The sequence below is a fragment of the Panulirus ornatus genome, chromosome 21, assembly GCF_036320965.1.
Source record: "Panulirus ornatus isolate Po-2019 chromosome 21, ASM3632096v1, whole genome shotgun sequence".
NCBI classification, from domain to species: domain Eukaryota; kingdom Metazoa; phylum Arthropoda; class Malacostraca; order Decapoda; family Palinuridae; genus Panulirus; species Panulirus ornatus.
Genome location: NC_092244.1, coordinates 32386903 through 32414222, shown reverse-complemented (window position 1 = coordinate 32414222; position 27320 = coordinate 32386903). Strand labels below are relative to the sequence as shown.

The window sequence follows — 27320 nt, the reverse complement described above, 5'->3', positions numbered from 1 at the left end:
GAGAGCTTGGGAAGTGAGTCAGCTGTTGTTTGCTGATGATACATCGCTGGTGGCTGATTCGGGTGGGAAACTGCAGAAGCTGGTGACTGAGTTTGGTAAAGTGTGTGAAAGAAGAAAGCTGAGAGTAAATGTGAGTAAGAGCAAGGTTATTAGGTACATTAGGGCTGAGGGACAAGTCAATTGGGATATAAGTTTGAATGGAGAAAAACTGGAGAAAGTGAAGTGTTTTAGATATCTGGGAGTGGATTTGGCAGGAGATGGAACCATGGAAGCAGAAGTGAATCATAGAGTGGGGGGAGGGGGTGAAAGACCTGGGAGCATTGAAAAATGTGTGGAAGTCGAGAACGTTATCTTGGAAAGTAAAAATGGGTATGTTTGAAGGAATAGTGGTTCCAACAATGTTATATGGTTGCGAGGTGTGGGCTATAGAGTTGTGCAGAGGAGGGTGGATGTGCTGGAAATGAGATGTTTGAGGACAATATGAGGTGTGAGGTGGTTTGATTGAGTAAGTGATAAAAGGGCAAAAGAGATGTGTGGTAATAAAAAGAGTGTGGTTGAGAGAGCAGAAGAGGTTGTTTTGAAATGGTTAGGTCATATGGAGAGAATGAGTGAGGAAAGATTGACAAAGAGGATATGTATGTCAAAGGTGGAGGGAACAAGGAGAAGTGGGAGACCAACTTGGAGGTGGAAAGATGGAGAGAAAGAGATTTTGAGTGATTGGGGCCTGAACATGCAGGAGGGTGAAAGGTGTGCAAGGGATAGAGTGGGCTGGAACGATGTGGTATACTGGGGTCGACATGCTGTCAATGGATTGAACCAGGGCATGTGAAGCATCTGGGGTAAACCATGGAAAGTTTTGTGGGGCCTGGATGTGGAAAGGGAACTGTGGTTTCGGTGCATTATACATGAAAACTAGAGATTGAGTGTGAACGAATGTGGCCTTTGTTGTCTTTTCCTAGCACTACCTCGCACACATGCAGGGGGAGGGGGTTGTCATTTCATGTGTGGCAGGGTGGCGACGGGAAATGAATAAGGGCAGACAGTATGAATTATGTACATGTGTATATATGTATATGTCTGTGTGTGTGTATATATATATACGTATACACTGAGATGTATATGTATGTATATGTGCGTGTGTGGATGTGCATGTATATACATGTGTATGTGGGTAGGTTGGGCCATTCTTTTGTCTGTTTCCTTGTGCTACCTCCCTAACACGGGAGACAGCGACAAAGTATAATAAATAAAAATAAAAAATAGGTAGGAACATCAGGTGTGAGCATTAAGTACAAGTAGTATGTTGGAAGATTAGGTACACAAATTAGGTAAAAGTAACCAGTAGGAACATTAAGTAGGAGCTTCTGGAAACATTGCAAAAGAGTTGCCCTCTGCCAGTGGCCTGTTAAGGCACAAAAGCCTAAGAAGTGGAGCTGGAGTTCACCAATATGAAGATTCTTTTGCCTTAGTCACCCCCTTGAGGGAGTCTCCAGAGGAAATGGACATCAGAGATATGAATAGATAGATAGACTAAATATTCTCCACTCAAACTCAAATATCCAATTAACCTGTCCCTCTGCACTGCTAAATTTAATAACCTTGCTTTTAAGCATATTTTCTTTCAATGTCCTCATTTCACACATTCTCCCAAACTCAGAAACCGTCTGTAGTTTCTCACTCAAATCTGCAACATTGCTGTTATCAGCAAACAACAACTAACTCACTGCCCAGGGCCCCTTCCCTCCTATTGCTTAACTCTCTCTCCAACAGCCTTGCATTAACCTTCACACCACATACTGTCTCTTCACACCACATACCTCACACCACATACTGTCTTCAAGTGCTTCATTTTCAACAAAGTCACCCCCATCCTCATTTTCACACAACGTCACTGGGACTACTGTGCCTCAAACATACCCATTTTTGCCCTCCCAGATAGCAACCTGTCTAACCACATATTCTTACACATTCTTCAATGCTCCCAAAACCTTTGTTCCCTCACCCATCCAATGACTCACTTCCATTTCCATGGTTCCTTTTGCTACAGTGTCCACTCACTGTATCTAAAACACTTAACTTCAAATTTTCTTAAATCAATCTCACAGCCTAACTGAACTGATTCTCTACCCTGCTAAACTTAATTACCTAGCTTTTATTCACATTCACTCTCAACTTCCTTCTTTTACACTCTTCCAAACTCAATTATCAATTTCTTCACTTTCTCACTTGTATCTGCCACCAGCGCTGTGTCATCAGCAAACAAAAACTCACTCAATTCCCAGACCCCAACATCCCTCACAGACTGCAAACTCATCCCTTTCTCCAAGACTTGCATTTACTTCCCTCACCATCCCATTGATAAACAAATTAAACAGCCATGGTCACATCACACATCCTTGCCACATATCAACCTTCACTTGGAAACACTCTCCTTTCTTCCTACTTGTACATAAGCCTTACATCCTTGATAAAAACTTTTCACCCCTTCTACCAGCTTTCCTCACTCTCCATATTCTCCTAAGACCTTTGAAGAGGCAAGTCTATCAACCCTATTATGTGCTTAATCAGATCCATAAAAGCCACATACAAACCATTCTGTTTCCCTCAGTATTTCTCACACACATTCTTTAAAGCAACTCCATAATCCACACATCCTCTACTACTTCTGAAACCATATTGTTCCTCACCAATCTCATGCTCTGAACATGCCTTCACCCTCTCAATCACTACTCTCCCATACAATTTATTAGGTACCCTCAACAAACTTATACCTCTGAAGTTTACACACTCACCTTTGTCCCCCTTGCCTTTGCACAATGGCACTATACATGCATTCTGCCAATCCTCAGGCACCTCACAATGATCCATACATACAATGAAAATCCTAATTAAGCAATCAACATCACAGTTACCTCCTTCCTTAAGAAATTCAACTGCATTACCATCCACTTCAATTGCCTTTCTACACCTCATTGTATAAAAGGCTTCAACCATCTTTTCCCTCTTCACCAAACCATTCTCCATGACTCTCTCATTCTATATACCACCCCAGTCCAAAGACCCTACACCTGCCACCTTATCATCTAAAAGATTGGATATTCCTTCAAAATACTCACTCCATCTCACTTCATCACTGCTTGTTACCACTTCCTCAATTGCCCCCTTCAACAATATTCCCATTTGTGCTTTTATTTGTAGCACACTATTAGCCTCCTTTCAAAACATCTTATTCTGCCTGAGGATTACTGATACTAGCTCATCCCAACTCTCATTTGCCCTCTTTCTCAACCCTTGCACCTTCAACTTTATCTTCTGCCACTTTCTCTTTTCCATCTTTCAATCATTTGCACTCCTTCCCTTCTGGTACTGCCCATATACCTCTCTTTTCTCTTTTGCTAGCAATTTGTTATCCATGTGGTAGAAGAGAAAGAATTCTACCACTGTATGTATTAGAAGAAGACTGAGGGGGGAGCTAGGGGCTGGAAACCCCCAATTCTTGTATTTCAGTTTCTAAAATATGGAACAGAAGAAAGAGCAAAGCAAGTAGTGCTCATCCTCCATGAAGGCTCAAGCTAGGGTGTCTTAATGTTTGCAGATGTGACAAGGATGACAGTAAGGGAGAGATAAGTAGTATGTTTGAGGAAACGAACCTAGATGTTCCAGCTCTGAGTGGAACAAAGCCTTAAGGTAAAGGGGAATAATGGTTTGGAAATTTCTTAGGGTAGAAGTCAGGGGTTGGTGTGTGGACAAAAGTTAAGGAAAGAGTAGCAGAGTTTATCAAGCAAGAGTTGTGAGAGAGTGTGAATGTAAGGAAGTGAACTTCATACTAATGTGGGTAAAAAGGAAAATGGATTAAGAGAAATGGGTGATTACATCATCACTGGCCTGCATTTCAAAACTTTTTTCAAAGTTTAAAGTTTTTTTCAACAGATTAAGGATGAGTTTTGTATGCTGAATTAAAAAATGAACCCCATTTTTCTCAATCAGATCAGGTTTTTTTTTGATATGCTAGATGTGAAAAAGTACTGATATGTCTCAATTGGCATTACCAAACTGGCCTTTATGAATGATATGTTTGTCCTAACTTGTCACAGGTGCCTTTAAAATAACCTATTCTTATTCATTTCAGATATAAATAGACACTACAATGAATCAAAAGTGTGAGAACCACCGTGACAGATTCTGCTATATCTGTGGAAAGTTGACTCTTTTAGACTGTCAAGCAAGAATTACACATTTTGTCAAGAAGTCAAATCATACTTACTTTGGAGTAAAACTAAGTGACCAAGATAAACCATTTGCCCTTCATATTTGTTGCAAAATATGTGTTCAAAACAGAGCTGGAAGAACAAAACAAAGAAGAGTATGCCAATAGGTGTGGAGGGAAGGGAAAGATCATAACACAGACTGTTATTTCTGCATGACAGATCTGCAGGGCATCAATTGCAAGAATAAGCATCATGTTCATTTTCCAGATGTTCCATCAGCAATAAAACCAGTCCCCCATGGTCCAAGTGTTCCTGTTCCTGAATCTGATGTCAACATGGAATCGTCATCCAAATCCAAGGCTGGAGATGCAACCAATGAAGATAAGTCTGGTACATTTGAGCCAGGAGAGGAGGACTAACCAATGCCACTGAGCCAAGCTGAGCTCAATGATTTGACATTAAACTAGAACCTGCCCAAAGGGTCTGCTCAGCTGTTAGGTTCATGCCTTTGTGAGAAACATCTGCTGGTATCGGAGACAACATTCTTTTGGTATAGAAACCGTGAGAGAGTCCTGAAAATCATTTTCATTTGATAAGGCATCTTCGCTGGTCTACTGCAACAAAACGGCTGACCTGACTAAATCAATGGATTTGAAGTATGACCCTACAGAATGGAGACTTTTCATCAATTCATCGAGCAGAAGTCTCAAGGCAGTCTTTCCGAACAACGGCAACAAGTTCACTTCAATCCGCGTCACTCACTCAGTTGAAATGGGAGAGACCCACAACAGCATGAAGCTTCTGCTGTCTGCTCTCAACTACAAGGACCATGATTGGTTGATCTGGGGAGATCTCAAGGTAGTTGGTCTCATCCTAGGTCTTCAAGGTGGGTAAACAAAGTATCCATGCTTCATGTGCCTGTGGGACAGCCAGGTAGATGACCAGCATTATATCCAAGGAGAGTGGCTGTCAAGACTAGGATTACAACCCAGCTCACACAATGTTCTGTCCCACCCTCTGGTTGAGCCACACAAGATTCTACTCTCGCCACTGCACATTAAACTTGGCCTCATGAAAAACTTTGTGAAAACACTCGCTAAAGAGGGTAGGGGATTCACTTTTCTGCAACAGAAGTTTCCAAGTATAAGCTGGGAGAAACTGAAGGTGGGGATATTTAATGGTCCTCAGATAAGAGAGCTCATTAAGGAAGTCTACTTCGATCAAGCATTGAATCCCAATGAACTCTCAGCTTGGCTGTTTCTGAAGTCGATCACTACAAACTTCCTGGGCAAACACTGGAGTCCAGATTATGAGAAAACTTTTGATGAGCTGATGGAGAGTTTCTGCTGACTAGGTGCACATGTCAGTAAAAATGTACTTCCTCAGATCTCATCTGGACTATTTTCCAAAGAACTGTGGTGACTTTAGTGAAGAGCAAGGGAACATTTTCACAAGGATATCCAAGTAATGGAGGAATGTTATTAAGGCCGATGGGACATAAACTTCCTAGCCAACTACTGATGGTGTCTAAAAATGGTTGTGTCTGCCAAGCACATGCAAAAGTCCTTGAAGAGCCCATTCTTCCCTGATTAGCCTATTTTTGTATTTTGTATCTTTTCAGATCTATAAGAACAACTTGCAAGGCCTGCATGTATATGGCAGTTACATTGTTCCACTAGATAAATCCATACACTGACAATAAAACTGGAAATGAACATTTTTTAATGTGATTTATTTTGAAAATTTGAGTTGAGTGAGAAAAGCAGGTGTGTTTTTTGGAATCAGTGTAAGAGACTGATCTAAGAACAGTAAACATATTCTTAACCATTAAAGTCATGCAGACAAGTGAATTATCAATGCTTATGCACCTGGTTATGAGATGAAAGATGATAACAGGCAAATGTTTCTAAAGCAGGTGAATGAGTGTGTCAACATCTTTGATTGATGAAACTGGGTAGTAAAGACAGGTGATAATGCAAAAGTAAGTTATGTTGAACATATGATTGAGAGGCATGATGTATTCAGTAAGGTGAGTGGAAATAGCGAACTAATATGTAGAGTTGGATTTTGAATGCAAATCTTTCAAAGGCATTAATGATAGTCAGAAACCAAAGTGTTACAGAACTAATGTTCCCAGTTCATTGTTAGGCTTAGAAATCTAAAAAGCTTATGAATTTTCCTCACCTGTGTTTACATTTGTGTGGGAAGAGCGAGTGAGAGATCCTGTGGGGGTGGAGACAGCACTTGGGGCAGTTGTAGGAGGGGTTGGTTTGGCACTCTCATCTAAAAATAAAAACACCTTTAAAATTGTTGTTGCCAATGACTGTATTAACTCAAATGTCCCATATTCTGAATGCAAGCAGATGCACATATAACAAAGAGATTTCACACATATTTTGCTAGCAAATTAGCTAGAAAATCAAATACTCTGGGTCAGCACTGCCAAGTAGGAGTAAGAGGTAGTTGCTAGTAGGCAGCCACTGATCAAGGAGGACTTACCACCACTATCTGCATGGTATCAAGAAAGTTAGTGATGGCTTCATGATGAGCTAGCACTTCAGTGGTTGTCAAGTTGCACTCCTCTGACTCAGGTAGCTGTCTTGTCTTTCTGCCTCACCTACACATGGAACATGGACTGCTGGCATTCTGTCCACAAACATATAATCTTTCCTTCTCACACACAGCACTTTACAACACTTAACTTGCACAACTCATGGGTAAGTGCATTATTCTAGGGAACATCAGGGGTAATGTGCAATGGTCCAGGGAACATCAGGGATAAGTACAGTTGTCTAAAGATTCCAAGTGGTACTACTAGATTTTCTTGCAGTGAGCACTATGAGTTAGCCTTGCCTTTTGGCAATATGCTGGGGAAATACATAAAAGTTGTAGGTAGGAACATTGGGTATTAGTATTAGGTAGAAAATTTAGGTAGTAGTTGGTGGAGACATTAGGCTAGGGCATTAGGTAGAAGTAGTAGGTTGGAACATTAAGCAGGTACATTAAGTAGACACATGACATAGAAGCAATCAGTAAGAGCTTTAAGTAGGAGCCTTTGGAAACAGCACTAGAGTTGCCTTCTGCCAGTGGCCTGTTAAGGGTGAGGTACTAAAGGCTATGAAGTGGCAAAGGAGTTCACCAGTTTTAGAGACTTTTTTTTGCCATTGCTACCCAAGTGTGGGAGTTCCTGGAGGGAGTGGGCACCAGCGATATACAGATATATAGAGAGATAGATAGATAGACTGATAGCACTGTTAAGACTATATGACATGGTAAAATATATTAATATAAAGAATCATACTGCTTTTTCTTAACCATATTAGCATGAATTACATGCATATGTAATAGCATGTGCATCAAAAAATACTGATGCATCAGTATGTTAATCATGTCCATTCTGAGTATGATCAATTACATTATATACACACATTTGCAAGAAGAGTTAGAGTAATAAACAGACTTCAAAGCTAAGACTCAAACAGATGAAGAAAGCAAAAAGAAATATCTATAACAGGTAACCATCATCAACCTTTGCACAGGTACACCACTGAATTTCTGGCAACTGATGGTTCGGCACCTCCTTTAGACTGGACAAAATTACATGAAGGAACTTGAAATTGCCGTGACCACCAGACTACTTTACTGGGTGGCCACAGATGATATTGTGTTTAGGGCGCACTTATTTACATTCTTTACACTGCACTTGTTGGTGGTGATACCACAATTCTGCTTATTTTGCTTAAACTTAACCCTAGTCATGGCTTCTAAGACATATGAGAGTGTCAGTCGTGGTGTCAAACATAAACACCAGTCCATATCAATCCAAGATAAAGTAGAACTGTTGAAAAAATGAACCATAGTGTTTCGGTGTGTAGACTGTGTGACATCTACAGTATTGGTTCATCAACTGTATGATATAAAGAAGCAAAGGGAGAAAATATTGAAATTCTATGCAGAGAGCGATTCCAAGAAGCAAATGATGATTAGAAAAACTATGAAAGAAAAAATCTAGATACATGAAGCATCTTCGCTTGGATGAAATGTTTAAGAAGATAGCAAAGAAGAATGTGTTTCAAAGCAGTAAGCCTACCAGTACATCTGTAAATCTTGTGGCTTCAACTTCAAATACCCCAGATGTCTCACCTGCAACATCAGAAATCCAAGATGAAACAATCAACTACAAAACAGACAGTAATTCTGACTGCCCTCAACTTCAAGACCTTTGTGATTAACTTTACAGTTCCAGTAAAAGTCTGAAATCTGCCACTTTGGGAGCAGCAGTGCTGCAGTATTCTTTGTAAGTAAAGAAATGAATAAAATTGCATTTAATTTCTAATACCTGTAATCTTGTTTCACAAATGTACTGTTGTACAAGTACCTATATTTCATTAATCTATTTGATTTATGTTTAATATTTGTTTAATTTAAATTTCTAGTAGTCCATGGTATACTTTAGACACATGGGAGATGTATAATTAGTGGGTTAGAGGTGTGTTGATGAATTATCATTACGTGACCACGGTTGGTCTGGCAAAATGGTTAATCCAGCAAGGCTTAGGAACCAAGAGTGCCAGAAAATTGGTGGTGTACCTTTATAAGTTTTGATATACAGGAACCTCTATGTAAGAGGAGGTTACGCTCTTGAAAATGGTAGCATGAATAAAAAAATAATTATATCAATAATTCAAGTAATGGAGGTTGTGGAGTTTTGTTATTGATAAGGTACCAAATACTATGCTACTGAAAAACTATACAGTACCAGGAAATTTGTTATGTTATACAAACTGTTCAATGAACTTTCATACTAAATACAGAAAATAACAAACTTTGAATCCTAATGCATTCTCTTCATGGGAATGTATGTTCTGAAAGGCATTCCTTTCCAAAATAATTCAGTCTCATCCACATCAATAATCCGCTAAAGAGAACTATCATCCTTAGTTATGGCTGTGAGGGTTCCCAGGAAGTTTTTGGCAGCAATATCAGCAGAAGTGGGCTCACTAGTCATCTCAATTTTGTGGTAATTGCAACATTTCCAAATATTTGTGAACCAACCAGGACTTGCTTGAAATGTTTTCACTGCTTTTTCCACTGCTGTTTTCATATATACTCCTGACCTTCACTTATATCTTAAGCATGCTGATGGGGAAATTTGTATGAGTTCGATGTTCGATCCATGTACTCAACATTTGTTCCATTCTCTCCATAACTGAACTTCGAGAATACAAGGTCTCACAGGCACTGAATAATGTTCCACTCTTGGCACTGTCCTTGATCTTCCCTATACTATCACAAATAGTTCGTAGAGTAGATTCACTAAGTCCAGTTGTTAGTTGTTCTTTGAGCGCATCCATCTTATCTTGAATGGTGATGGCCTTATGGTTCTTAGCACCTCTGGTACCAGGGGAACTTAAAAACCCTTTGGTGGCATGATGCAAAAGCAAAAACATGCACGATATATATCATACTGCAACACAAAATACTGTAACACTTAAGGCCTAAAGACTGTATCCATGCCATGCATATGCACTCTTCTCGCAAAGTGTTGCCAGCTCAATGATGGTTGCATTACTTCAAACTTAAGTCTGTGTAGATTTAAAAAGTGCAAAGAGACTGTGCATATTATTCTAAAAATGGCTATATCTATCTATCTATATCTAGTACTTTGTTGGCAGCAAACAGCCAGGAAGGTATATTACCAGTATTACCCACCTGGGGTATCAGAAGGGTTAGTGATAACTGTATAGTGAGCCAGCACTTCAGTAGTTGTCATGTTGCACTCCTCTGACCCTGGTAGCCATCTTTTCTTTCTGCCTCACTCATATGTGGACTACTAACATTTTGTCCACAAACATACAATCTCTCCTTGCCATCCATAACACCTGACAACACTTAACTCAAACAGTTCATTCTTCGTAACTTGATTTTTCTGTGGTGAGTACTATGAACTAGCACTGCCTTTTGACAAAATGGTAGGAGCAATAGACAGAATGGTATGTAGGAACATTTAGGCTTGAGCATTAGGTAGAAACATTAGGTACAAATAATAGGAAGGAATAATACACATATATCAAGAGATCCCTGCACAGCTAAAAAAAGCAGCGTAAGAAGTGTATATCCATTAAAAATCTAGAATCATATAAAACTGCAACTAAACGATGCTTAAATTTACCTTTGAGCACCAGTCCCATTTTCATTTACAGTAAATCTGCAGCTTTGAGTAATGCAGTAAGTTTTGCACTACATTTCAAAAGTAAAATTGGGAGTAAGATTCAAGATCCATGCAAGTATGCTGGGACTTATGACGATCATCTTCTGAGGAACATCATACTTTTTCAGTAAACTCTTAAGGCTATGAAGTCTGATCAATTACAGTATCTACAGCTACATACCTTGCTTTTCAGGTTTTACATACAGCTCTTCATAATCACTCTCTTTTTCTCGGAGAATGAGTGGTGTACCATCAGTGGCAATGTTTTCATATGGATGGGCATCAATAACTTTTAGACGTTCTTTAAACAGCTCTCTAACAGCTTGATGCAAGAGAATGTACTGTTCTCTTGTCTGAACCATTGCTACTCGTTGTCGTCTCATGTCTTTTACAAGACCAAATAAATCCAGATTTTCTGTTAGCCGCTGAAAGCAGAGGAATATCAGATAAGCACCTGAGCACACTGCAGTGTAAAGAAAAGTCAGAATCATTTGTTTACAGCTTGAAAACCAAAGAACAGTACTAATGCTAGGTACAGGTGAAATTAGTTATCACTTTGGTGTGATGCTTCAAAGCTCTTTCTCTAACATAAAGGCTTTAAACTGATTCTATCGTTTTTTCTGAAAGATGCAGTCTATTATCATCATTATCATTATCAATATTATTACCACTACTACCATTATTATCATTATCATCTTTATCAATATCATCATTATCATATTATTGTCATTATTATCATTATCATCATCATCATCATTATACTTGATCGCCATTTTCCACGTCAGTGAGATAGCACCAGGAAACAAATGAAGACCCATCCACTCATATACACACATATATACACACATGCACATACACAAACATATACATACATATACATATCAACATATACACATATACATACACATACACAGACATATACATATATACACATGTAAATATTCATACTTGCTTTTCCCCAATCTGATGCTCTGTACATGCCTTTACCTTCTCAATCAATACCCTCCCATATAATTTACCAGGAATACTCAACAAATTTATACCTCTGTAATTTGGGCACTCACTCTTATCCCCTTTGCCTTTGTACAATGGCACTATGCAAGCATTCTGCCATCCTCAAGCACCTCACCATGAGTCATACATACACTAAATAACCTTACCAACCAATCAACAATACAGTCACCCCCTTTTTCAATAAATTCCACAGCAATACCATCCAAACCCGCTGCCTTGCTGGCTTTCACCCTCCACAAAGCTTTTACTACCTCTTCTCTGTTTACCAAATCATTCTCCCTAACCCTCTCACTGTGCACACCACCTCGACCAAAACACCCTATATCTGCCACTCTATCATCAAACACATTCAACAAACCTTCAAAATACTCACTCCATCTCCTTCTCACATCACCACTACTTGTTATCACCTCCTCATTAGCCCCCTTCATTGATGTTCCCATTTGTTCCTTTGTCTTACGCACTTTACTTTCTTCCAAAACATCTTTTATTCTCCCTGTAGTTTAATGATGCTCTCTCACCCCAACTCACATTTGCCCTTTTTTTCGCCTCTTGCACCTTTCTCTTGACCTCCTACCTCTTTCTTTTATACATCTCCCAGTCATTTGCATTATTTCCCTGCAAAAATCGTCCAAATGCCTCTCTCTTCTCTTTCACTAATAATCTTACTTCCTCATTCCACCACTCACTACTCTTTCTAATCATTATCATTATTATCGTTATTACTATTATCATTATTATTTACTTATTTATTTATTTATTTTGCTTTGTCGCTGTCTCCCACGTTAGCGAGGTAGCACAAGGAAACAGACGAAAGAATGGCCCAACCCAACCACATACACATGTATATACATTCACGTCCACACACGCAAATATACATATCTATACATCTCAATGTGTACATATATATACACACACACAGACATATACATATATACACATGTACATAATTCATACTGTCTGCCTTTATTCATTCCCATTGCCACCTCGCCACACATGGAATAACATCCCCTTCCCCCTCATGTGTGCGAGGTAGCGCTAGGAAACGACAACAAAGGCCCCATTCATTACTCAGACTCTAGCTGTCATGTAATAATGCACCGAAACCACAGCTCCCTTTCCACATCTAGGCCCCACAGAACTTTCCATGGTTTACCCCAGACACTTCACATGCCCTGGTTCAATCCATTGACAGCACGTCGACCCCAGTATACCACATCGTTCTAATTCACTCTATTCCTTGCATGCCTTTCACCCTCCTGCATGTTCAGGCACCAATCACTCAAAATCTTTTTCACTCTATCTTTCCACCACTAATTTGGTCTCCCACTTCACCTCATTCCCTCCACCTCTGACACATATATCCTCTTGGTCAATCTTTCCTCACTCATTCTCTCCATGTGACCAAACCATTTCAAAAAACCCTCTTCTGCTCTCTCAACCATACTCTTTTTATTACCACACATCTCTCTTACCCTTACATTACTCACTCGATCAAACCACCTCACACCACATATTGTCCTCAAACATCTCATTTTCAGCACATCCACCCTCCTGTGCACAACTCTATCCATAGCCCATGCCTCGCAACCATACAACATTATTGGAACCACTATTCCTTCAAACATACCCATTTTTGCTTTCTGAGATAATGTTCTCGACTTCTACACATTTATCAAGGCTCCCAGAATTTTCGCCCCCTCCCCCATCCTATGATTCACTTCCGCTTAAATGGTTCCATCTGCTGCCAAATCCACTAGCAGATATCTAAAGCACTTCACTTCCTCCAGTTTTTCTCCATTCAAACTTACCTCCTAATTGACTCGACCCTCAACCCTACTGTAACTAATAACCTTGCTCTAATTCACATTTACTCTCAGCTTTCTTCTTTCACACACTTTACCAGACTCAGTCACCAGCTTCTGCAGTTTCTCACATGAATCAGCCACCAGCGCTGTATCATCAGCGAACGACAACTGACTCACTTCCCAAGCTCTCTCATCCACAACAGACTGCATACTTGCCCCTCCTTCCAAAACTCTTGCATTCACCTCCCTAACAACCCCATCCATAAACAAATTAAACAACCATGGAGACATCACACACCCCTGCCGCAAACCTACATTCACTGAGAACCAATCACTTTCCTCTCTTCCCACACGTACACATGCCTTACATCCTCGATAAAAACTTTTCACTGCTTCTAACAACTTGCCTCCCACACCATGTATCCTTAATACCTTCCACAGAGCATCTCTATCAATTCTATCATATGCCTTCTCCAGATCCATAAATGCTACATACAAATCCATTTGCTTTTCTAAGTATTTCTCACATACATTCTTCAAAGCAAACACCTGATCCACACATCCTCTACCACTTCTGAAACCACACTGCTCTTCCCCAATCTGATGCTCTGTACATGCCTTCACCCTATCAATCAATACCCTCCCATAAAATTTACCAGGAATACTCAACAAACTTATACCTCTGTAATTTGAGCACTCACTCTTATCCCCTTACCCTTTGTACAATGGCACTTTGCAAGCATTCCGCTAATCCTCAGGCACCTCACCATGAGTCATACATACATTAAATAACCTTACCAACCAGTCAACAATACAGTCACCCCCTTTTTTAATAAATTCCACTGCAATACCATCCAAACCCGTTGCCTTGCCGGGTTTCATCTTCTGCAAATCTTTTACTACCTCTTCTCTGTTTACCAAATCATTTTCCCTAACCCTCTCACTTTGCACACCACCTCGACCAAAACACCCTATATCTGCCACTCTATCATCAAGCACATTCAACAAAAATTCAAAATACTCACTCCATCTCCTCCTCACATCACCACTACTTGTTATCACCTCCCCATTAGCCCCCTTCACTGAAGTTCCCATTTGTTCTCTTGTCTTACGCACTTTATTTACCTCCTTCCAAAACATCTTTTTATTCTCCCTAAAATTTCATGATACTCTCTCACCCCAACTCTCATTTGCCCTCTTTTTCACCTCTTGCACCTTTCTCTTGACTTCCTGCCTCTCTCTTTTATACATCTCCCTCTCATTTGCATTATTTCCCTGCAAAAATCATCCAAATGCCTCTCTCTCCTCTTTCACTAATAATCTTACTTCTTCATCCCACCACTCACTACCCTTTCTAATCTACCCACCTCCCACCCTTCTCATGCCACAAGCATCTTTTGCGCAAACCATCACTGCTTCCCTAAATACATCCCATTCCTCCCCCACTCCCCTCACATCCTTTGTTCTCACCTTTTTCCATTCTGTATTCAGTCTCTCCTGGTACTTCCTCACACAAGTCTCCTTCCCAAGCTCACTTACTCTCACCACTTTCTTCACCCCAACATTCTCTCTTCTTTTCTGAAAACCTCTACAAATCTTCACCTTCGCCTCCACAAGATAATGATCAGACATCCCTCCAGTTCCACCTCTCAGCACATTAACATCCATAAGTCTCTCTTTCGCGCGCCTATCAATTAACACGTAATCTAATAATGCTCTCTGGCCATCTCTCCTACTTACATAGGTATACTTATGTATATCTCTCTTTTTAAACCAGGTATTCCCAATCATCAGTCCTTTTTCAAGCACATAAATCTACAAGCTCTTCACCATTTCCATTTACAACACTGCACACCCCATGTATACTAATTATTCCCTCAACTGCCACATTACTCACCTTTGCATTCAAATCACCCATCACTATAACCCGGTCTCGTGCATCAAAACCACTAACAAACTCATTCAGCTGCTCCCAAAACACTTGCCTCTCATGATCTTTCTTCTCATGCCTAGGTGCATATGCACCAATAATCATCCATCTCTCTCCATCAACTTTAAGTTTTACCCATATCAATCTAGAGTTTACTTTCTTACATTCTATCACATACTCCCACCACTCCTGTTTCAGGAGTATTGCTACTCCTTCCCTTGCTCTTGTCCTCTCACTAACCCATGACTTTACTCCCAAGACATTCCCAAACCACTCTTCCCCTTTACCCTTGAGCTTCGTTTCACTCAAGAGCCAAAACATCCAGGTTCCTTTCCTCAAACATAATACCTATCTCTCCTTTTTTCTCACCTTGGTTACATCCACACACATTTAGACACCCCAGTCTGAGCCTTCGAGGAGGATGAGCACTCCCCGCGTGACTCCTTCTTCTGTTTCCCCTTTTAGAAAGTTAAAATACAAGGAGGGGAGGGTTTCCAGCCCCCACTACTGTCCCCTTTAATCGCCTTCTACGACACGTGAGGAATGCATGGGAAGTATTCTTTCTCCCCTATCCTCAGGGATAATCATTATTATTATCATTATTATTATTATTATCATTATCATCATTATTATTACTATTATCGTTATCATAATCATCATTATCATTATATTCATATCTATTTATCAAACTTGATTGCCTTCTCCCATGCCAGTGAGGTAGCACCAGAAAACAGTCAAAGAATGGCCCATCCACTCACATACACACATATATACATAAATATGCTCATGAACACACATATACATACATATACATACACATACAGACACATACATATATACACATGAGCATATTCATATTTGCTTGCCTTCATCCATTCCAGGCGCTACCCTGCCCCATTGGAAAAATCATCGTTACCCCCTGCTTCAGCAAGATGGCACCAGGAAAATAGACAAAAAAGGCCACATTCATTCAAACTCATTCTCTAGCTGTCATGTGTAATGCACCAAAACTACAGCTCCCTATCCGCATCCAGGCCCCACAGACCTTTCCATGGTTTACCCCAGATGTTTAACATGCTCTGGTTCAGTCCATTGACAGCACGTCGATCCCAGTATACCACATTGTCCCAGTTCACTCTATTCCTTGCATGCCTCTCACCCTCCTGTGTGTTCAGGCTCCAATTGCTCATGATCTTTTTCACTCCATCCTTCCCCTTCCAATTTGGTCTCCCACTTCTTGTTCCCTCCACCTCTGACACATATCATATCGTATTATATTATATTATATTACACTAAATTATATTATGTTACTATCATCATCATTATATAAACTCTAAGGACCCCTTCTCCAGGAGTTCTTGCAGCTTCAAAGTTGCATTACAAACATGGATAGGCTGGACTCCTTTGGTTCAATTAATTCTTCAATGAGACTGCACTCTAGTGATGTAACCTCCCTAGAGGTAAATTTCACATGCAGTGTAACCAGAAGCAGATAGAATCCAGTAATGCTGAATATAAGGGAAAAAGCTTGCAAATCATAGAAATTCAATATTCATATATAAACTTTTGGCTTCTTGATGAGTACTTTTATTCTGATTTTATATCATGAAGTTATATGCATAAAACACTGTTCATGTATCATATCAAATATAATGACATTTCATATAATGAAGAAACAGTAATATGCAAGTATTACAAATGAACATGGTACAGAGGTGAGACATTGCATACTGATATAGTTATACACATATACTTTCAGAGAGGGAAAGGATGTTTTTAGTTACTGAAATCATTAGGCAGCACTTTTGTGTACGGTGAAAAATATAGATTTTCGATTGATATCACAAAAACCTAAAATGATCATCACATAAATCTCTTTGTTCAAATTCTGATCACTTGAACTAACCACACCACACCCAGAGAATTCTTAATCTTATCTAACACAGCATGAATGAAAACACAACATAGTAAACAAAGGATTGTATATATATCAAGTATGATACTGATATCTTGAGAAGGCTAAAATTTTTATGTATAAATCAAAAGAGATATTTAATGCTCTTAACATGGTCAATAACATTCTTAATATAGAATGGTTATACCTGAATGTGAAAATGAACTAAAAATAATTCCTAATGTTGGTATACACATTATGCTGGCAATATGAAGATTGGGGAAGAGCAGTGTGGTTTCAGAAGTGGTAGAGGATGTGTGGATCAGGTGTTTGCTTTGAAGAATGTATGTGAGAAATACTTAGAAAAGCAAATGGATTTGTATGTAGCATTTATGGATCTGGAGAAGGCATATGATAGAGTTGATAGAGATGCTCTGTGGAAGGTATTAAGAATATATGGTGTGGGAGGCAAGTTGTTAGAAGCAGTGAAAAGTTTTTATCGAGGATGTAAGGAATGTGTACGTGTAGGAAGAGAGGAAAGTGATTGGTTCTCAGTGAATGTAGGTTTGCGGCAGGGGTGTGTGATGTCTCCATGGTTGTTTAATTTGTTTATGGATGGGGTTGTTAGGGAGGTGAATGCAAGAGTTTTGGAAAGAGGGGCAAGTATGAAGTCTGTTGGGGATGAGAGAGCTTGGGAAGTGAGTCAGTTGTTGTTTGCTGATGATACAGTGCTGGTGGCTGATTCATGTGAGAAACTGCAGAAGCTGGTGACTGAGTTTGGTAAAGTGTGTGAAAGAAGAAAGTTAAGAGTAAATGTGAATAAGAGCAAGGTTATTAGGTACAGTAGGGTTGAGGGTCAAGTCAATTGGGAAGTGAGTTTGAATGGAGAAAAACTGGAGGAAGTGAAGTGTTTTAGATATCTGGGAGTGGATCTGGCAGCGGATGGAACCATGGAAGCGGAAGTGGATCATAGGGTGGGGGAGGGGGCGAAAATTCTGGGAGCCTTGAAGAATGTGTGGAAGTTGAGAACATTATCTCAGAAAGCAAAAATGGGTATGTTTGAAGGAATAGTGGTTCCAACAATGTTGTATGGTTGCGAGGCGTGGGCTATGGATAGAATTGTGCGCAGGAGGATGGATGTGCTGGAAATGAGATGTTTGAGGACAATGTGTGGTGTGGGGTGGTTTGATCGAGTAAGTAACGTAAGGGTGAGAGAGATGTGTGGAAATAAAAAGAGCGTGGTTGAGAGAGCAGAAGAGGGTGTTTTGAAATGGTTTGGGCACATGGAGAGAATGAGTGAGGAAAGATTGACCAAGAGGATATATGTGTCGGAGGTGGAGGGAACGAGGAGAAGAGGGAGACCAAATTGGAGGTGGAAAGATGGAGTGAAAAAGATTTTGTGTGATTGGGGCCTGAACACGCAGGAGGGTGAAAGCAGGGCAAGGAATAGAGTGAATTGGAGCGATGTGGTATACCGGGGGTGACGTGCTGTCAGTGGATTGAATCAAGGCATGTGAAGCGTCTGGGGTAAACCATGGAAAGCTGTGTAGGTATGTATATTTGCGTGTGTGGATGTATGTATATACATGTGTATGGGGGTGGGTTGGGCCATTTCTTTCGTCTGTTTCCTTGCGCTACCTCACAAATGTGGGAGACAGCGACAAAGCAAAAAAAAAAAAAAAATGAAGATCCATCCATCTGTTATGTTTCATTCCACTTCAGGTTACAAAGGGTGGTTCAAATACATATATAAACCTTGTCTGGGAATTAATCTTGCAGAACTGGTACCCTGAATCCTACAGCCTGGTGAAGAGCAATGATGCTCAATTTTCTAGGGGTAGAGTTCTTATCCGGAGAATATGTCATGCACATTTCTTCCATTAACAGTGTAATCTGGAAGATCAATGCCATATAAATTCCTTAGTTTACATCCATACATTAAAAATATTGCATCCCTCTTGAATTTCCAAGCAACAGAATTCTTCCACACTTGTGCCAGTCCTAAATCTTTAGTTTCCAATGGAGTCATAAAGATTTTCGGCAACAATAAATAAAAACAGAATATGATACAAATGCTGCTGCAAATGTTTGACTGGTATAAGTTTACCATGTCCTTCCAGGAAGACATTGGCATAACTTCAGAGGAGTTAACAGATTTTGCTCAGAAGCTCATTGACATCTTTAAATATTTCTCCCATAGCTTCCCATACCTTACTGACTGACATGAAAGTATTTTCAAGTAAATTTTACCAAGGTTTATGGAGATATCTTGGTGCAGCCTTTGCTACAGAAAAAAAGATTTAGCTTATTGTGAGCTCCTGCACCTCAACAAACATGGTTGTATCTATCTTTATCTATTTATTTTCCTTTGACGCTGTCTCCCACGTTAGTGAGGAAGCGTAAGGAAACAGACGAAAGAAATGGCCCAACCCACCTACATACACATGTATATATATACACGTCCACATACGCAAATATACATACCTATACATCTCAACGTACACATATATATACTCACACAGACATATACATATATACACATGTACATAATTCATAGCCTGCCTTTATTTATTCCCATCACTACCCCGCCACACCTGAAATAACAACCCCCTCCACCCTCCTGTGCGCGAGGTAGCGCTAGGAAAAGACAACAAAGGCCACATTCATTCACACTCAATTCTCTAGCTGTCATGTAACAATGCAGCGAAACCACAGCTCCCTTTCCACATCCAGGCCGCACAGAACTTCCCATGGTTTACCCCAGATGCTTCACATGCCCTGGTTCCATCCACTGACAGCATGTCAACCCGGTATACAACATCATTCCAATTTACTCTATTCCTTGCACGCCTTTCATCCTCCTGCATGTTCAGGCCCCGATCACACAAAATCTTTTTCACTCCATCTTTCCACCTCCAATTAGGTCTCCCACTTCTCGTTCCCTCCACCTCTGACACATAATCCTCTTGGTCAATCTTTCCTCACTCATTCTCTCCATGTGCCCAAACCATTTCAAAACACCCTCTTCTGCTCTCTCAACCACACTCCTTTTATAACCACACATCTCTTCTACTCTATTATTACTTACTCGATCAAACCATCTCACACCACATATTGTCCTCAAACATCTCATTTGAGCACATTTACCCTCCTCTGCACAACTCTATCTATAGCCCATGCCTCGCAACCATATAACATAGTTGGAACCACTATTCCTTCAAACATACCCATTTTTGCTTTCCAAGATAATGTTCTTGACTTCCACACATTTTTCAACGCTCCCAGAATTTTCGCGCCCTCCCCCACCCTATGATTCACTTCCACTTCCATGGTTCTATCCGCTGCCAGATCCACTCCCAGATATCTAAAACACTTCACTTCCTCCAGTTTTTCTCCATTCAAACTTACCTCCCAATTGACTTGTCCCTCAACCCTACTGTACCTAATAACCTTGCTCTTATTCACATTTACTCTCAACTTTCTTCCTTCACACACTTTACCAAACTCAGTCACCAGCTTCAGCAGTTTCTCACCCAAATCAGCCATCAGCGCTGTATCATCAGCGAACAACAACTGACTCACTTCTCAGGCTCTCTCGTCCACAACAGACTGTATACTTGCCCATCTCTCCAAAACTCTTGCATTCATCCCCCCCAACAACCCCATCCATAAACAAATCAAACAACCATGGAGACATCACACACCCCTGCCACAAACCAACATTCACTGAGAACCAATCACTTTCCTTTCTTCATACTCGTACACATGCCTTACATCCTCGATAAAAACTTTCACTGCTTCTAACAACTTACATCCCACACGATATATTCTTAATACCTTCCACAGAGCATCTCTATCAACTCTATCATATGCCTTATCCAGATCCATAAATGCTACATACAAATCCATTTGCTTTTCTAAGTATTTCTCACATACATTCTTCAAAGCAAACACCTGAACCACATATCCTCTACCCCTTTTGAAACCACACTGCTCTTCCCCAATCTGATGCTCTGTACATGCCTTCACCCTCTCAATCAGTACCCTCCCATATAATTTCACAGTAATACTCAACAAACTTATACCTCTGTAATTTGAGCATTCACTCTTATCCCCTTTGCCTTTGTACAACAGCACTATACAAGCATTCCGCCAGTCCTCAAGCACCTCACCATGAGTCATACATACATTAAATAACTTTACCAACTAGTCAGCAATACAGTCACCCCTTTTTTAATAAATTCCACTGCAATACCATCCAAACTCGTTGCCTTGCCGGCTTTCATCTTCCGCAAAGCTTTTACTACCTCTTCTCTGTTTACCCAATCATTCTCCCTAACCCTCTCACTTTGCACACCACCTCAACCAAAACACCCTATATCTGCCACTCTATCATCAAACACATTCAACAAACCTTAAAAGTACTCACTCCATCTCCTCCTCACATCACTACTACTTGTTATCACCTTCCCATTAGCCCCCTTCACTGATGTTTCCATTTGTTCTCTTGTCTTACGCACTTTATTTACCTCCTTCCAAAAAATCTTTTCATTCTCCCTAAAATTTAATGATACTCTCTCACCCTAACTCTCATTTGCCCTATTTTTCGCCTCTTGCACCTCTCTTTTGACCTCCTGCCTCTTTCTTTTATACATCTCCCACTCGTTTGCATTACTGCCCAGTAAAAATCGTCCAAATGCCTCTCTCTTCTCTTTCACTAATAATCTTCATTCCACCACTCACTAACCTTTCTAATCTGCCCACCTCCCACGCTTCTCATGCCACAAGCATCTTTTGAGCAAGCCATCACTGCTTCCCTAAATACATCCCATTCCTCCTCTACTCTCCTTACGTCCATTGTTTTCACCTTTTTCCATTCTGTACTCAGTCTCTCCGGGTACTTCCTCACACAAGTCTCCTTCCTAAGCTCATTTACTCTCACCACTCTCTTCACCCCAACAGTCTCTCTTCTCTTCTGAAAACCTCTACAAAGCTTCACCTTCCCTTCAAGATAATGATCAGACATCCCTCCAGTTGCACCTCTCAGCACATTAACATCCAAAAGTCTCTCTTTTGCATGCCTATCAATTAACACATAATCCAATAATGCTCTCTGGCCATCTCTCCTACTTACATACGTATACTTATGTATATCTTTCTTTTGAAACCAGGTATTCCCAATCACCAGTCCTTTTCAGCACATGAATCTACAAGCTCTTCACCATTTCCATTTATAACATTAAACACCCCATGTACACCAATTATTCCCTCAACTGCCACATTCCTCACCTTTGCATTCAAATCACCCATCACTATAACCCAGTCTCGTGCATCAAAACTACTAACACACTCACTCAGCTGCTCCCAAAACACTTGCTTCTCATGATCTTTCTTCTCATGCCCAGGTGAATATGCACCAATAATCACCCATCTCTCTCCATCCACTTTCAGTTTTACCCATATCAATTTAGAGTTTACTTTCTTACACTCTATCACATACTCCCACCACTCCTGTTTCAGGAGCAGTGATACTCCTTCCCTTGCTCTTGTGCTCTCACTAACCCCTGACTTTACTCCCAAGACATTCACAAACCACTCTTCCCGTTTACCCTTGAGCTTCATTTCACTCAGAGCCAAAACATCCAGGTTCCTTTCCTCAAACATACTACCTACACTCTCTAGAGTGTAAGAAAGTAAACTCTAGATTGATATGGGTAAAACTTAAAGTGGATGGAGAGAGATGGGTGATTATTGGTGCATATGCACCTGGGCATGAGAAGAAAGATCATGAGAAGCAAGTGATTTGGGAGCAGCTGAGTGAGTGTGTTACTAGTTTTGAAGCACGAGACCGGGTTATAGTGATGGGTGATTTGAATGGAAAGGTGAGTAATGTGGCAGTTGAGGGAATAATTGGTGTACATGGGGTGCTCAGTGTTGTAAATGGAAATGGTGAAGAGCTTATAGATTAATGTACTGAAAAAGGACTGGTGATTGGGAATACCTGGTTTAAAAAGAGAGATATACATAAGTATACGTATGTAAGTAGGAGAGATGGCCAGAGAGCGTTATTGGATTACATGGTAATTGATAGGCGCGCGAAAGAGAGACTTTTGGATGTTAATGTGCTGAGAGGTGCAACTGCAGGGGTGTCTGATCATTATCTTGTGGAGGCAAAGGTGAAGATTTGTAGAGGTTTTCAGAAAAGAAGAGAGAATGTTGGGGTGAAGAGAGTGGTGAGAGTAAGTGAGCTTGGGAAGGAGACTTGTGTGACAATGTACCATGAGAGACTGAGTACAGAATAGAAAAAGGTGAGAACAAAGGACTTAAGGGGAGTAGGGGAGAAATGGGATGTACTTAGGGAAGCAGTGATGGCTTGCTCAAAAGATGCTTGTGGCATGAGAAGCGTGGGAGGTGGGCAGATTAGAAAGGGTAGTGAGTGGTGGTATGAAGATGTAAGATTATTAGTGAAAGAGAAGAGAGAGGCATTTGGACGATTTTTGCTGGGAAAAAATGCAAATGAGTGGGAGATGTATAAAAGAAAGAGACAGGAGGTCAAGAGAAAGGTGCAAGAGGTGAAAAAGAGGGCAAATGAGAGTTGGGGTGAGAGAGTATCATTAAATTTTAGGGAGAATAAAAAGATGTTCTGGAAGGAGGTAAATAAAGTGCATAAGACAAGGGAGCAAATGGGAACTTCAGTGAAGGGGGCTAATGGGGAGGTGATAACGAGTAGTGGTGATGTGAGAAGGAGATGGAGTGAGTATTTTGAAAGTTTGTTGAATGTGTTTGATGATAGAGTGGCAGATATAGGGTGTTTTGGTCGAGGTGGTGTGCAAAGTGAAAGGGTTAGGGAAAAGGATTTGGTAAACAGAGAAGAGGTAGTAAAAGCTTTGTGGAAGATGAAAGCCGGCAAGGCAGCGGGTTTGGATGGTATTGCAGTGGAATTTATTAAAAAAGGGGGTGACTGCATTGTTGACTGGTTGGTAAGGTTATATAATGTATGTATGATTCATGGTGAGGTGCCTGAGGATTGGCAGAATGTGTGCATAGTGCCATTGTACAAATGCAAAGGGGATAAGAATGAGTGCTCAAATTACAGAGGTATAAGTTTGTTGAGTATTACTGTGAAATTATATGGGAGGGTATTCATTAAGAGGGTGAAGGCATGTACAGAGCATCAGATTGGGGAAGAGCAGTGTGGTTTCAGAAGTGGTAGAGGATGTGTGGATCAGGTGTTTGCTCTGAAGAATGTATGTGAGAAATACTTAGAAAAGCAAATGGATTTGTATGTAGCATTTATGGATCTGGATAAGGCATATGATAGAGTTGATAGAGATGCTTTGTGGAAGATACTAAGAATATATGGTGTGGAAGGCAAGTTGTTAGAAGCAGTGAAAAGATTTTATCGAGGATGTAAGGCATGTGTATGTGTAGGAAGAGAGGAAAGTGATTGGTTCTCAGTGAATGTAGGTTTGCAGCAGGGGTGTGTGATGTCTCCATGGTTGTTTAATTTGTTTATGGATGGGGTTGTTAGGGAGGTGAATGCAAGAGCTTTGGAAAGAGGGGCAAGTATAAAGTCTGTTGGGGATGAAAGAGCTTGGGAAGTGAGTCAGTTGTTGTTCGCTGATGATACAGCGCTGGTGGCTGATTCATGTGAGAAACTGCAGAAACTGGTGACTGAGTTTCGTAAAGTGTGAAAGACGAAAGTTAAGAGAAATGTGAATAAGAGCAAGGTTATTAGGTACATTAGGGTTGAGGGTCAAGTTAATTGGGAGGTAAGTTTGAATGGAGAAAAACTGGAGGAAGTAAAGTGTTTTAGATATCTGGGAGTGGATCTGGCAGCGGATGGAACCATGGAAGTGGAAGTGAATCATAGGGTGGGGGAGGGGGCGAAAATCCTGGGAGCCTTGAAGAATGTGTGGAGGTCGAGAACATTATCTCGGAAACCAAAAATGGGTATGTTTGAAGGAATAGTGGTTCCAACAATGTTGTATGGTTGCGAGGCGTGGGCTATGGATAGAGTTGTGCGCAGGAGGATGGATGTGCTGGAAATGAGATGTTTGAGGACAATATGTGGTGTGAGGTGGTTTGATCGAGTAAGGAATGTAAGGGTAAGAGAGATGTGTGGAAATAAAAAGAGCGTGGTTGAGAGAGCAGAAGAGGGTGTTTTGAAATGGTTTGGGCACATGGAGAGAATGAGTGAGGAAAGATTGACCAAGAGGATATATGTGTCGGAGGTGGAGGGAACGAGGAGAAGTGGGAGACCAAATTGGAGGTGGAAAGATGGAGTGAAAAAGATTTTGTGTGATCGGGGCCTGAACATGCAGGAGGGTGAAAGGCGGGCAAGGAATACAGTGAATTGGATCGATGTGATATACCGGGGTCGACGTGCTGTTAATGGATTGAATCAGGGATGTGAAGCGTCTGGGGTGAACCATGGAAAGTTCTGTGGGGCCTGGATGCAGAAATGGAGCTGTGGTTTCAGGCATTATTGCATGACAGCTAGACACTGAGTGTGAACGAATGGGGCCTTTGTTGTCTTTTCCTAGCGCTACCTCGCACACATGAGGGGGGTGGGGGATGTTATTCCATGTGTGGCGAGGCGGTGATGGGAATGAATAAAGGCAGACAGTGTGAGTTGTGTGCATGTGTATATATGTATGTGTCTATGTGTGTATATATATGTGTACATTGAGATGTATGGGTATGTATATTTGCGTGTGTGGACGTGTATGTATATACATGTGTATGGGGGTGGGTTGGGCCATTTCTTTCGTCTGTTTCCATGCGCTACCTCGCAAACGTGGGAGAGAGTGAGAAAGCAAAATAAAAAAATTTTTTTTAAAAATATACATATATATACATTAAATAACCTTACCAACCAGTCAACAATACAGTCACCCCTTTTTTAATAAATTCCACTGCAATACCATCCAAACCTGCTGCCTTGCCGGCTTTCATCTTCCGCAAAGCTTTTACTACCTCTTCTCTGTTTACCAACTCATTTTCCCTAACCCTCGCACTTTGCACACCACCTCGACCAAAACACCCTATATCTGCCACTCTATCATCAAACACATTCAACAAACCTTCAAAATACTCACTCCATCTCCTTCTCACATCACCACTACTTGTTATCACCTCCCCATTTGCGCCCTTCACTGAAGTTCCCATTTGCTCCCTTGTCTTAGGCACTTTATTTACCTCCTTCCAGAACATCTTTTTATTCTCCCTAAAATTTAATGATACTCTCTCACCCCAACTCTCATTTGCCCTTTTTTTCACCTCTTGCACCTTTCTCTGACCTCCTGTCTCTTTCTTTTATACGTCTCCCACTCAATTTCATTTTTTCCCTGCAAAAATCGTCCAAATGCCTCTCTCTTCTCTTTCACTAATACTCTTACTTCTTCATCCCACCACTCACTACCCTTTCTAATCAACCCACCTCCCACTCTTCTCATGCCACAAGCATCTTTTGCGCAAGCCATCACTGATTCCCTAAATACATCCCATTCCTCCCCCACTCCCCTTACTTCCATTGTTCTCACCTTTTTCCATTCTGTACTCAGTCTCTCCTGGTACTTCCTCACACAAGTCTCCTTCCCAAGCTCACTTACTCTCACCACCCTCTTCACCCCAACATTCACTCTTCTTTTCTGAAAACCCATACAAATCTTCACCTTATCCTCCACAAGATAATGATCAGACATCCCTCCAGTTGCACCTCTCAGCACATTAACATCGAAAAGTCTCTCTTTCGCGCGCCTGTCAATTAACACGTAATCCAATAACGCTCTCTGGTTGGTAAGGTTATTGAATGTATGTATGACTCATGGTGAGGTGCCTGAGGATTGGCGGAATGCGTGCATAGTGCCATTCTACAAAGGCAAAGGGGATAAGAGTGAGTGCTCAAATTACAGAGGTATAAGTTTGTTGAGTATTCCTGGCAAATTATATGGGAGGGTATTGATTGAGAGGGTGAAGGCATGTACAGAGCATCAGATTGGGGAAGAGCAGTGTGGTTTCAGAAGTGGTAGAGGATGTGTGGATCAGGTGTTTGCTTTGAAGAATGTATGTGAGAAATACTTAGAAAAGCAAATGGATTTGTATGTAGCATTTATGTATCTGGAGAAGGCATATGATAGAGTTGATAGAGATGCTCTGTGGAAGGTATTAAGAATATATGGTGTGGGAGGCAAGTTGTTAGAAGCAGTGAAAAGTTTTTATCGAGGAGGTAAGGCATGTGTACGTGTAGGAA

General features: G+C 40.7%; 1 protein-coding gene across 3 annotated transcripts in view; it reads right to left on the bottom strand.

The window, feature by feature from the left end:
* The window catches only part of LOC139756449 (uncharacterized), a 352809-nt gene that overhangs the window by 127337 nt on the left and 198152 nt on the right, over positions 1-27320 (bottom strand). For all 3 annotated transcript variants that reach the window (XR_011714348.1, XM_071675905.1, XM_071675906.1), the window contains 2 exons: positions 10601-10844; positions 6393-6491 (listed from right to left, as the gene is read on the bottom strand). Coding sequence is in view for 2 of the 3 variants with exons in the window: in XM_071675905.1 (XP_071532006.1) it covers positions 6393-6491; positions 10601-10844 (343 nt within the window). In the remaining variant the exon portion in view is untranslated. The remainder of the gene's footprint in view (positions 1-6392; positions 6492-10600; positions 10845-27320) is intronic.